The following is a 13243-nucleotide window of genomic DNA, read 5'->3' as shown; positions in this document are numbered from 1 at the left end:
AGAATGTCCAACTACATAATAGTCTTACATTTGAGTAGAAGTACAAATAATTTAATTTTCTAATATCTAAATAAATTTGATTTGCAGTTAAGTGATCCGAAATTTATTTCTTACTAGAACTCTTATCACGGCTGCTGGTTTGCTTAATATTTGTCACCAATGATGTTGATTTCTCCTGGTTTGTCTCTTTGCTTGGCTCATTTTCAACTACTTGGGCTTTGGATTGTATCCCTGTGGCTGACAGATGATGAGGAAAAGTAATTTGCTCCTCAGGAATCTGGCTGTGAGGAAGAAGGCAATGCAAGGTGGTACACCACCACCCAACTGTTGCTGGAAGCTCCAACTGCAGTAATGGAAAGAATACAGCCCCATCACTGCGGTGCGGCCTGGGCTAATTAGCCCTGCTGGGAGGAAGGTTTAATTAGTGCAGGCAGGGTGCCATGCTAATAAAGTTGTCCCCTGAGTGAGGCCAGAGCCATTGTCTGGGTAGTGCCACAGTGCCCAGTGTAACCTGCTGCCGTGGTCAGAGCAAAAATCAACTTCTCCAACACAAAAATCCTAAGGAATCACTCACCTGCTAGCTACTAACTCACTTTTTATTACTTGGTGTGGGTCCAGATTTGATCCAAGACTGGTCCAGTGACAGTGCACCTGATATTTTTTCGTTTGTTCCATATATGTGGAACTTCAAAGTCATGTTCCATCAGTTTGAAATGATCTGGGCAGCAAATCAGCACAACTGGATTGACTGTTCCACCAAACAACAGGAGAATGGTGAGATCACTTTTTTTATTTGGAAGAAGTAGCATATACAACAAAAATCATCAACAAAATACAGTGTATACAAATGTATATAGAGAGAAAGTACTAGAATTACACCCAAAACCTTGCTGGGTAAAGAAAAGCACCAAGATATTAGAGTTATTTTGATTGTTTGCCTGCAATTTCCTTGTACTAAGTACAGTGTCTTTCTAGAAAGAGCAAGCTGTAGGTAGTAAATACTTTCAGAATAATTACAGTAATTTATTACTCCAAGTACAGTGTAGTTAAATGGTAATATTCTGTGTCATGATTTGTTCAATATCTTTTAATGACTTCTACCTGTATGTTTGATACTTTGTGTAAGAGCAAAAGAGGGAGTAATTTTGACAAATTTGTTTGGTTTTCCTTTTCCCTCCCAGTTTATCTAGCAGCTTGTGGAGAAACCCTGAACATTGTTTTTTCTCTGCCTTTCACTGACTTTGTTCCGACCACATGCAATACTAGATTCTCCTTAAGGGTAAGATCTTTTTGTCTTGTAAATGTGAGACTCTTTCCTGAAAGAAAAATAGTCTTTTACACTGTCAGCTCATAGAATTTTTCTTTAAGTAACCCAGAGGTAAATGGTTTCAGTTTCCTTGTGTGAAACATTTAGTTATAGGCTGTTTTAATTTATATATACATATATACACAAAAATGAAAATATTTCTGAGAAATACAAACATGCATATGCTTCACACGAACATATAGATACACATTTAATATGTATATTTATTATATATACTTAAATTGTTTGTCTGTGTGTGTGTTTTATCACTTGGAATTTTGTTCCCCTTTATTTATGTAATGGGAAAATCTAATGTGTGTTCAAAGATAGAATCAAGTACTGTACTGGCTACCCCCAAACCATTTTGGAAAGCCATGTTCCATATTTTTAAGAGGTTCTGTAGCATAAATAATGATCACAAAGTGTTTCAACAGATGCAGATAATTCTTTGAATTATTGTACTTTTTGTTTTCTTTAAAATAGAATCTGTCTACTGCTGCTAAAAATAAAAAAACTAGTTGATGGTGATGTAGCTAATTTGGTATAATTTGATAGCAAAGAAATCAATGTTTTATAGGTTTCTTTCTTTTTAAAATGTGATTTAGTTGAGGTGTGGAGTAAGCTTGTTTTAGTTATTTAATTTCTGCAGTAGAAGTGATCACTAAAAGCTGTCCAGTGTTTTATAGACTGCTCTGGTTATGTACAAGTTATTTGTAAGCCTTCAGAACTGTAGAGCTCTTGGGATTGCATTGCAACTTGCTGGGAAACAGATTTCTTGTCTAATTATGCTTGTAAAATAAAGATGATGGCACATACAAACATGAAAATAGCACGAGCATTGTGCAGAAAGTGAATGTAAATTAACTTTCCTGTTGCTGATGTTTGATTTTTAGGGAGAAGATGTTGATCTTCATTTGTATCTGCCTGATTGCCATCCTAGTAAATACTCCCTTTTTATGCTAGTAAAGGATTGTCAGCCCAATAAAATAAGTCCTGAGTCTTGTATTTCTGCAGAATGTCAAAGTGGTCAGAAAACGGGCAAACCCAAGTGGAGGAACATTACTCAAGAAGAGTGAGTTTTACTGAGATATTTAGATATATGTTTATATCTTTATGTTGACTTTTCTTATTTTTTTATTTTGTTTGTGATTCATGAACTTTTGAGGCTGCTTTAAAGATACTTAAAAAAAGTATTATGCTTGAAATAAAAGGGTGCTATTTCCTTTTGAAAGGGCTGGATGGGTTGAATGCTGGACAGTCCCAAGTGTTGTGTTTACAATTGACTACTCCTGGCACCCAATTTATCCTCAGAAGGCAGATGAGCAGTTAAAGCAATCCTGTAAGTGTCACTACCTTTTTCTTGTTAGCATGGTTCATTTGGGAAGCTGCTGGGACTTTGGATCACACTGCTTCCATCTGCAGAGATGAACTTGGAACTGAATTGCTGTTTTATGTCTCAGGGGAATGTGTTGATCATTAGAATGCACTGACATTGATTTAAAACCTGACAGGATTCCATGCTGCTACATTTCAGGATGTGTCCCAGTTCCTTGTGTAAAAAAGAGGATGCTGTCTGAGGTTCGCTTCTCCTTGTCCTTATCAAAGTGGATCTCTTAAATGGGTTGTTGCACAAGATAAAATATCACTTCGTATATTAAACATCAGTATATTAAATAGGAAGTACAATAATTTTGACCATATCATGTTCCTTAGGTTTTCTAAGTTTTTTCGACTTCTGGATGTTGTGATCTCATCTTATGATTTAAATGTTTAAATACATTATATATGAGATATAATAATACTTTCTTCCCTTTATGGATATCAAACTGTGATTTTATTGTTCACTGTTAAAGTGAACCATCAGAAATGAGTGTTGGACTGAGCAGTCAAATTCTAGTGTCTAAGAATTTATTTTAACTGTCTAAATATTTCTAGGTAACTAACATCCTACAAGTATGTGCTTCCAAAAAAAAATTTATAAACACAGAGATTAAAGTAAGTTAAGAGGTATGCTGGAAGTTATGGGGTTACATAAAACTCTTTCAGGCTGAGATTCTAGAAGCAGACCTGGAGGAGAGATGTTAGAAGAATAATGAGGGCTAATTTGAAAGGGCCACAATCAGCAGGTGTTAGAAGACATGCTGGATGGCATTTTTAGGGTTTGAGTTCCAACAATTCACATCTAAAAGAACTCTAATTTGTGAGGATGAAGCAGAAAAGGTGAGATTGATTTTGCAGATGCTCATTAAGTGCTCTTGTGAGTCTGTCAGCTTGTGTCAAATGTACATTCCTCACATTCTGAGAACATTTCCTCATATTTGGAGCAATTGAAACCTGCATTTGCAAGTTTATATATACACAGGTAATTAATCTGCAGCTTCCTCTAGTGATTAATTCAGCAGTCCACTTCACTCTACTCCCTGGTGCTGATGGAATATATTTGTTGCAGTAGCAACATCTGTATTTTATTTTGAGTCAGTCCATCAGACTCTGAGAAATATGTTGCATTACAAAAGCTGTAGTTTCTATAAAAAGTGGTCATCTCACTGCAGCATTTGGCTGATGCATAACTCATAAGATGGTGCAAGCACTGAGCAAGGACTGTAGACAATAATGGGGAGTTCAAGCCTTGGAGGTTTCTGGCTGCAGGTATCTATAGTTCTGTACTTGCCAGTTCTTCCCGTTAAATTGGCACATGAAATCTTCCTCCAGCTGGAGCATCAATTTTTGATGGTTTTCCCATGGAGTTCTCTACTCTCCAGCAATCAATTCATTTCCCCAAAGTACTTCCAGTTACTCATTATATTCTCATTGCCTTTCCTCACTTAAGAAAGATAGTTTTTAGGCTCTCTTGTTTTTAACTCCAACTAGAAAGAACGGGTAGGAAATAGGATTGGAATTTCCAAACTATTTTGTGACTAGAGTAATTGAGTTGTTGGAGACAAAATTTTGGCCTACAGAGCTGCTAGTTCAAGAATAGATGTTTAATACAGCTTTGCACTTTGCATGTTTATTCTCTCTTGTTTATCCTGCAGTAGCTGTGTGGTTGTGGGAAATCTGCTGTGCTGAAATGAAAGCATGTCTCTGCTTAACTTCAAAAGCAAGATAAATACACTTTTTCGGAACTTCAGGGATTGTTTTCCTCTTGCATAATTAACATTGACTAAAATATTCGATATTTTCTTGTCTTCCCATACATGTTCATATGTTTATGTTACTCAAGATGAAAAACCCGTTCTGTAGCATAGACACACTAATGTAATCGTACAAGTTAGGTGCCAAAAGTTGTATATTTAATACACATTCCCCTTGGCTGGACTTTGTCCAACAGAAGCCTAAGTTGTAATCAAAATCTGTTTTCTACTCTTCTTTTGCTGCCAAGTGTCAGAAATGGAAGAAACCATGTTGTCTGTGCTAAGGCCGTCGCAGAAAACCAGCGACAGTGTGATTTCATCTCCCACAGCTTCCACCCGCCTTCCCCTCGACCCCTCGGAGCTGCCCCCGGATAAGCTCCACGTGGAGCTGGAACTCTCCCCAGATTCCCAGATAACCCTGTATGGACCCTTGCTCAAAGCCTTTCTCTCCGTAAAGGTAGGCAGAGGAGCACAACTTGTAAAATTTATGGGTGGCCACTTGTAGGAAAGGGAAAGAATTAGTTTTGAAATGGAAAATTCAAATTCTGAAGGATATGTGAATTTGGATGAAAACTTTTGGTAGGCACTAGTTCTAGTTGAGAATTGCTCTGGTGATCTGGTATACCTGGGATGAATTTTATTGTCACAGGTTTGTGAGAAGACTTTTTCTTTCAAGAAATACTGCATGTTCTGGACATGTGCAGAAAATTTCTTTCTTCAGTTTTCCACTAGTAAAATAGAAAAGTATTCCATGATTATGACTAGAGCTTATCTAAACTCCAATTTTTATGCCAAGTTATACCAGAACCCATCTTTTTGGTGCATTTTAAGTTCTGCAGTGTGTTGTTTTTCTTAGCTAGATTCCATGACATTTCTGGAGTTAGGATCATGAAGGGGACTGGGGAAGGACATGAGAATAAGCTTAATTTAAAAGGTTTCTTCAGTAAATATTGGAGAAGGATTATGCATCCTTTTCTTGGCATTAATCCATTATGCTTTAGAATGTGTGTTTGGTTTTTTTGCTGTCTTCTCTTCCATGACTGAGTTTTTTTTAGGGTGTCTAAGTTTAATTCCTTCCCATCTCTCTCACCCTCCCTTGTGGTGACAAAAGCCAAGGTAGTTGAATGTGTCAATTCTGTTTGACTAACAGCAAAATGCTTGGGGTTTGGTTGATTTTTGTGGTTGATTTCTTTTTTTGTGTGTGTGTGTGAGTGTGTGGTTTTGGGTTTGTCTTTTTTTGGTGGGTTTTTGCTGGTTTGTTTTTCTCTGAACATCTGTTTCAACCTGTGCAGATCTAGGCTAAGGTAATGCTTCTGGAGGCTGGCATTTTGGAGCAGAGGTTGAGGAATTTTCTGAGACAGGTGATCAATATAAGGACTCACTGAAACAGTAATTTTCATGAATTCCCATCAAGTGTAGCATGTAAGCAAGGAGTAGCAGAAAATACTGTCTTGTAGAGTATAGGACTTGCAAATACGCTCATTATTTTTTCATGTTGTCGATAAAATAAATAGCATTAAAATTAGGCCAGTACTACGTCTTGAAGACTTGATTTCTCCTGGTATAGAGCAAATGAAGCCATGTTTGAATTGTTTATTGAACCCTCTTTTTGAATCCCATAAATTCATGAGGGAGTTGTGGCTTTTTAAGCAAAGCAGCACCATTTCAGTACTTTTTGCCTCTGGAGATAAATGCAAAGAGTGCTATGTTAGATCCCTGATTCTGTAATGATTTCATATTTAGGTGCAGATTTCTCACGTGAAATTTAGCTTTTCTATTCTAATTCTCAAGAGAATTTTTTGGTTAATAGTTTGTTTATGAAAATGTGCATTTATTGCTCTTTTTAGCATTTTTGTGACTTTGTTTAGAACTTTTAGTCCAGCTGTGCTGGGATCATCTCTTGAAATATTTCTAGGAGGTTTTTTTTTTTTATGTTTGTTTTCCTGACTTGTGGTTGTTTACAGTTTGTTTTCATTGATCTTTTTTTAATACATGGTATAGAGATCCCTGGACACGCATTGTCCATGCAGCTTTGTTAAGCCTGCTAATATTGGGAGGTAGTTTTTGGTGTAGCACACCCTGCTAAGGGTTTACTGTCTGGAAATGAATGGTTTATAGGTCCTGGTATTCACAGCAGGAGTTGGCAGGAGTGAGTTACTGGAGCACCTACCACCCTCTGCTGGGTCTGCCTTATTAAAAATCACTGGAAGAAAATTCTTGAGAGTTTAGCTTTTCTTTTAAGGGAGAAGATGTGATAGATTGCCAGAAACCTGATGGATTTTCTGTTTCCCAGTAGAATCTGGCATTGTTACTTTGGCCTTAGATAATTGAAGAGGATTTGCTTAGACACAAGGTGGCTTTTAGCTTTTACCCGAGCAAGAAATGTTTATGACCTAGTATTTTAGAAGTATGTTTAAGATTTTTAAACCTACTGAAAAAAAGGTTCAGACTTCCTGCAGGATGTGTTTTGTGTTCTTACTCTGTTATGTATCTTTAAAAGCACAAAATCTGTTTAAAAGTGTCAGTAATAATATTTCAGATAGTTCTGTTGCATGTGTCTCAATACCAGTACTGTGAGAACTACTGAGCTGCCTTCATTTTCTGCAAAGCACAATGCCTAAATTTGCACATTTAAACTATCCAGTTTTCATAAAATAAAAGTATCTATATTCCTTTAGCTGTAGGTTATAACTATGCCACTTATTTTAGGGAGGATTAAAACCAGAAAATTTGTATTTCAATTCATTGCCTGCATGTTTTTCATTTGTTTTCCATATAATCATAACAATTACTTATTCTAGGAAAATTATTTTGGGGAAGACGACATGTACACTGATTTTGAAGAGGTTATTTCAAGCCCTGTTTTGTCCCTGTCAACATCCTCAAGCTCTGGCTGGACAGCTGTAGGAGTGGAAAATGACAGAAAAGAAAATGAAATTTCAGTCAAGCCCGTTCACCCTCTTACTTTGCGCCCATGGGATATCACTGTGCTTGTTAATTTGTACAAAGTGCATGGGAGATTGCCAGTGGTAAGTACTTTATAATAATAAAAAAATTTGCTTCATGCAATTTATTTTTTAGTTTCATAATCTGGAACCATCATTTAACTGCCTGGAACATTTAGTTGCTGTGGTGCTTACCAAAATGGAAGTGTACATACCAAAATGTGTAGATACCCTCTGCTGAAACTGTGCCTATATAAACAACTTTGAGACAGGATTTATTTTGCTTATCTGTGAGGCAGAACTGGATAATTTTTAATGTTTGTTATTCCTAGAACTTGATTTGTGTGATATTTTTGATTGAGCATTACGATTTCTCTGCTGATTAGCAAATTTGTCTTATAATGGTACGGTCTGCTCTATGCTCCTGAGTTCTGAGGGATTCCCAGAATAAAAAAATCAGATAGAACATTGGGGTCACCCGAATCTTTTTGAGTTGTTGTTTATTGCTGTCAAAAGGTTTTCGAAGCTGCACAGGCTTCTTCTTGAGTATCCGCAGAGAGGAAAATTGGCATACTTCCTGCTCACAGGTTTGCAGCTGATAGTAAAGTTTCAGCCATGTTATATACTTTCAGGTTCTGAAACAGATGTGTTTATCTTTTATTTCAGCATTGCAGTCCAGATGGTCCAGACTGCCCTACAGCTTTCTTGGAGAGGCTGTGTTTCGAGATGAAGAAAGGGTTTAGAGAAACAATGCTTCAGCTTGTATTGTCTCCAGTGAATCTGTTTCTGAATGACAATTATCAGGTAGTCAATCAGTGTTTGTGTGGCTGGATTGTGGAAGTTGTGTTGATTTTAAAACTGAATTCTATTTTGGTAGAAATTTCCCTGTTGTGCAAAGGGCTTGTGAATCATAAGAAAAATCTGATGCGTATTTTGTAAAAATCTTTTATTGTTGTCCAAATTTTTTGTCAGTAAAATAAATAGGATTAAATTAGGCTAGTGTTGCATCTTGTCCAAGAATTGCCTCTCACTTCCTTGTCCTTGGCAGCGCCCTGCAGTGGACGAGGTGCTCCGGGAGGGTCACATCAGCCTGTCAGGCCTGCAGCTCCGTGCCCATGCCATGTTTTCTGCAGAAGGGCTGCCCCTGGGAAGTGACACTTTGGAATACGCGTGGCTGATAGATGTGCAGGCTGGAAGCCTCACAGCCAAAGTGACAGCACCACAGGTACCATCTAGAAACCAATCTGATGTACTAAAGTATTACTCTTCTTCCTTCTAAAACTGGTGCAGCATGGATTTCTGGAAAATGCATGATCTGTGCCTTAAGTAACCTTTACTTTATAGCTTTAAAATCGAATAATTTCTGTAAAGGGACAGGAGATGCCAAATGAGCCATTGTCAGAGTGATATTTTAAAGTAAGAGGCAAATGAGATCATTTGTGGGAGTGTAGTATGAACAGGTCTCAGGAGTAGCTGCTCACTGCATAAATTTTGCTCATTGTTCCTACTGGAACATAGTTTGCTTTCCCAGTATTGCACTTTGTTAGGTCAGTCTTAGCACTAACCCCTTTTAATTTTGCCATTTATGTTACATTTGTCTTTCCATCTAGATGAGTGACTCCAAGTATACAACAGGCAGATAATTTTGATTTATTTCTACTTTGGTCTGCCAGGTCTTTAAAGGGTTGCTTTGCCAGTGTATTCTGAGGCACAGAAAAGTACATACATTCTATTTAGTAGTTAGTATTTGTTTTAATTATTTTAATTTTTTAAGACACTCCTACATCTTCTTGTTCCTCTAAATATTGGTATTATTTTCTAGGATTAACCACATATTTAATTGGGAAACTTCAGCAGCAAATAAAATGGATACAAACAAGTTCAGTAAATCTAAAGAATAGCTGTGTTCTTGCTGCATATAGAGACATTTGTGGTGGTACTTCCCAAAATGCTTCCACTGATTTAGATGATCTGTAGGATTTGCTCCACTGCTCTGTGGTTCAAAATTAAACTTTGTTGATTCAGAGTACTCCAAGGTTAACGAACATTTCTTAAGGCTTAATGCAACTGAAGGATTTTCTTTCCTTATAAAGCCATTCTCAATTGTATGCAATTGTATTTTTTTAGCTGTCAACACTTGATTTTGCTGTTTCAGGTTCAATTGGCTTTTTTCCTTCCATAGTGTGATGTATTGCAAGAATGTGTGAAGGGCCTATACTGAATGGAGGAGGAGAGATTTTGTGCAAGACAGTCATAGCTGGATTAAATTCCATTCAAATTACTGCTGATTTTAAGTGCCCTTTCCTTTGGCAAGGCAAAGAAAACCCATTTCCCTCTTATAACAGAGACAGACGGTCATGAATCATTTCCTTTATGAGCGAGCTAACTCTGTAAAAGACTTAAATCAACAGTAGGCTAATTACTAGGTCTAGAAAGAATCAGCAGTGTTTTGTTGAGCCAGTTTCCTCCTGTGCTATCTAAATGTAACTTTGTTGCTTTTATAGAAGCAAATCTGACATTTAAATTATGAATGGTAATGAAGTACCTTAAGCTATTCTTTGTGATGAAGTTGGGGGAGCTTTGCCTTTACAATGAAGTTCTCAGCTGACTGCAAGAGCAAAAGCTGCTGCCTTTTATTAAGAAATAATTTAGGAAATTGTTTAATGTCACCATGCTTTTCCATGAAAAAGTACAGACTTTCATGTCTTGCACGCAAGAATAAAAATCAGCCTTGAGTAGCAAGAAGGTGCTGCAAGCAGAGGTTGTGCTGAAGCCTTCTGGTCACATCCCAGCTCTTGGGGTTTTTCTCTGTTCTCCATGGAACACCACAAGTCCATCTTGTGTGGGTGGTAATGGACAATGTGCTGTTGTTTGCTTACAGCTCGCCTGTCTTCTGGAATGGGGGCAGACCTTTGTGTTCCATGTGGTGTGCCGGGAGTTTGAGCTGGAGAGGCCCAAATCTGTAATCCTGTGCCAGCATGGCATCGATCGCCGCTTTTGTGACCCAAAGGTACCTTTTCATCCATCCCTGCTGCTCACTGGACATGCACAGGTTCTCTGGAACACTTCAGAAATCCACCCTTAATGTTACCAGAACATAAATAAAAGGATCAGCCCAAATTAAGCTCCTAATAGATGTTCATATGTTTTCTTCCTTTATTCTTTCTTTTCCCTTTTCCTTCAGACAAACTCTGTGCCTGGGCCATGCCCAACGTCGGATGACTTAAAGTACACGATGACACGCTTAGCCATGGATGGAGCAGATCTCTATGTGGTAGAACATGGCTGTGCCACCAATATCAAGGTAAAAATATTTCTCTTAACAGCAATTAAAATACTTTGTCAACTGAGATTTTTTTTTGATAGAATATCTACCTGATTTGATGGGTGGCTTGCATGCAATGGTTTAAGCAGAATTTCTAAAACTTTGAGTGATAAAAAGTCATCATGGACTGGGCCAGGAGTAGATCCATTTGGCTTCTATTTAATAATTCCATTAATTTTGTTGGCAAATGGTAAGGAGGGTGTATATGTTTCCCAAAATAAAAGTGGAAGCTGCAGACTTGGTGTAAATTAATTTTGAACACCCTGGGCAATATAAATCTCAGTGTTTGTACCTGAGAGTTGATAAGAACTTGTGCTGTGAGTTAGTAATTCAGCAAATGGAAATGATTGATATGGATCATGTACAAGTCAGTGCTGAATAACTCACAATCCTCTTCTGTGTATTTACATGTATCTTTGGTAGAGAAGGGAGATGTGTTTGTGCTATTGCCTGACTGAATCCTCTGTTCAAAAAAGGCTGTGCAGAGAAGAGCTGATATTCTCTCCATTATCTTACCGCACAGGAAAAAAAGGAATAATTTACTCAGTGTAACAAAACATAAGTTTAGATACGGATGAGTTATGGTAACAAAAGCAAAGAAGAAAACCACCATGCTGACATAACTGAGTAGTAATTGTGCTGTTAGTTAATAAATGCAGTTTTAAATGGTAGACTTAAAATTAAAAGTTTTGGACACAGCTTCACATTACAAGCAAGAATCTAACTAAAGGGCACTGGTAATTATTTTAAACATTTTTTTAATGACGTGATATCTCATCATTTGAATGGCTTGCTGCCCTGTGGCAGTAAAAAATGTTTGAACCTCCAAATTCTTTTGAATCCAATATTAAAAAGTGCTGTCATAAATATTAACAGTGTCTGCAGGCATAAATATGAATGGCAGTATTTTTAATGGCAGCTTAATAGCCTGAACCACTCTAGAAGATTATATCCTGAATATGTTTCATTCAAATTAAAAAAAAAAAAATAAAGAAGATTCCTTTATAATCTGTGACAGAGATGAGAAGCAATAATTTAATATTAACCCTGTGGGTAGCTTTTCCATGGCTGGTTTGTCTTTCAGTTTTTCTTGGTTTAGAGATGGGAAACTCCATCTGAAATTTCAGGTGTTTCATGGTGACATTTTGGAGAGAACTCAAGCTGTGCAGGAAACATGATCCAATGTCTTCAGATTATATGAAGTTTGAACACTAAACAAGTTTGAAAGTTTCAGATTTTTTGGCTTTTAGATGACAGTGAAGAAGTTAATTATTTAAATTTTTTAAAGCTTCATCACAGTGTCTGTTGACAGTTGTTTTCTGTTTTGATCTGTTTACAAAAGGATACTTATAAGTAATTTTTTTTTTTATTACGTAAAAAGTGGCTGAGATTAATTTCTAAGCTTGCCTTCTTTTGTGTGTGTGCTGACTTGCAAATAGTACTGCTTCCCCAGAGGGAATTTTACTGAGATTTTTTTGAGCTGTAGTTTGGGATGTGTTAACTGGTTTAAGGCCACTCTTCTTTGCTTCACTGACAAATAGTCAGAGTTCCTGTTTAAATCCTGTTTCCAGATGGGTGCCATACGCATTGCAAACTGCAACCTCCACAACCAGTCTGTTGGGGAAGGCATCAGCGCTGCCATTCAGGACCTGCAGCTCAGGCAATACGTTGAGCAGGTGAACAACTGCAGAACTGGCCTCCAGCCAATACTGAGGAGGGCATACTGGCTGGAAGCTGGCTCTGTCAACCTGGGCCTCATCACTGCTGACATTGCTTTAGCTGCAGATCATCCTTCTAAACACGAGGTGCAGAGGCATTTCTTGGAAACGCACGATAACCGAACCAAGAGGTGAGCGATGCGGTCGAGGGAGGTGCATTTGAGAGGAATATTTATCTTGCTTTCACTGAGCTTCAGTGTGGTCATGGTGTTGTTTTGTTTTCTGTTCTTCTTCCTTCTGTAGGTTGTGGTTTTTGTGGCCTGATGATAATTTGAGAAATAAGAGAAGCAAGAACAAGTGTGGCTGTCTCGGTGGTTGTCGATTCTTCGGTGGCACCTTAACAGGACTGGATTTTTTCAAACTTGAAGAACTGACACCTTCAAGCAGCTCTGCTTTCTCAAGCACAAGTGCAGAATCTGATATGTTTTATGGGCAGTCCTTACTGCAGCCAGGAGAATGGATAATTACAAAGGAGATTCCTAAAATTTTAGAGGGTGAGAATGTACTGTACTGTATTTTTACTCTATTTTGCCCAAAAGTATAAATTCTTAACGTTTTGCTATTTGTAGTGTTTATGAATCTGATTAATAAAGTACAACTGCTTGTGCTCTAGTGGTTTGACCCCTTCTAAGAGCAGACAGAGCTTGAGCAAGCTTTCATGTGCTGGATTTTTATATTAACATGCACCTCCTTGCTGAATAAAAATGAGATTTTTTTACTTGTTTACTTATATAGAAAGTAGCCAACTGAGGCAATCTGATGTTTTGCTGATGTGATTTTATTAATTTTTGTCAGGACAACATGCTAGTATGTGC

The 13243-nt window shown here is 37.5% G+C and overlaps 1 protein-coding gene across 2 annotated transcripts in view; it reads left to right on the top strand.

Annotated features, from left to right (window-relative positions):
* The window catches only part of BLTP1 (bridge-like lipid transfer protein family member 1), an 87473-nt gene that overhangs the window by 25426 nt on the left and 48804 nt on the right, over nt 1-13243 (top strand). For both annotated transcript variants that reach the window (XM_053941921.1, XM_053941920.1), the window contains exons 15-26: nt 619-774; nt 1182-1279; nt 2200-2378; nt 2539-2645; nt 4689-4897; nt 7242-7469; nt 8052-8189; nt 8434-8610; nt 10267-10395; nt 10570-10689; nt 12282-12559; nt 12672-12922. In XM_053941921.1, the coding sequence (XP_053797896.1) occupies nt 619-774; nt 1182-1279; nt 2200-2378; nt 2539-2645; nt 4689-4897; nt 7242-7469; nt 8052-8189; nt 8434-8610; nt 10267-10395; nt 10570-10689; nt 12282-12559; nt 12672-12922 (2070 nt within the window). The remainder of the gene's footprint in view (nt 1-618; nt 775-1181; nt 1280-2199; nt 2379-2538; nt 2646-4688; nt 4898-7241; nt 7470-8051; nt 8190-8433; nt 8611-10266; nt 10396-10569; nt 10690-12281; nt 12560-12671; nt 12923-13243) is intronic.

The sequence above is a fragment of the Vidua chalybeata genome, chromosome 4, assembly GCF_026979565.1.
Source record: "Vidua chalybeata isolate OUT-0048 chromosome 4, bVidCha1 merged haplotype, whole genome shotgun sequence".
Classification (NCBI taxonomy): domain Eukaryota; kingdom Metazoa; phylum Chordata; class Aves; order Passeriformes; family Viduidae; genus Vidua; species Vidua chalybeata.
Note: the sequence above shows the minus strand (reverse complement) of the source record. Positions and strands in the feature narration are given on the sequence as shown.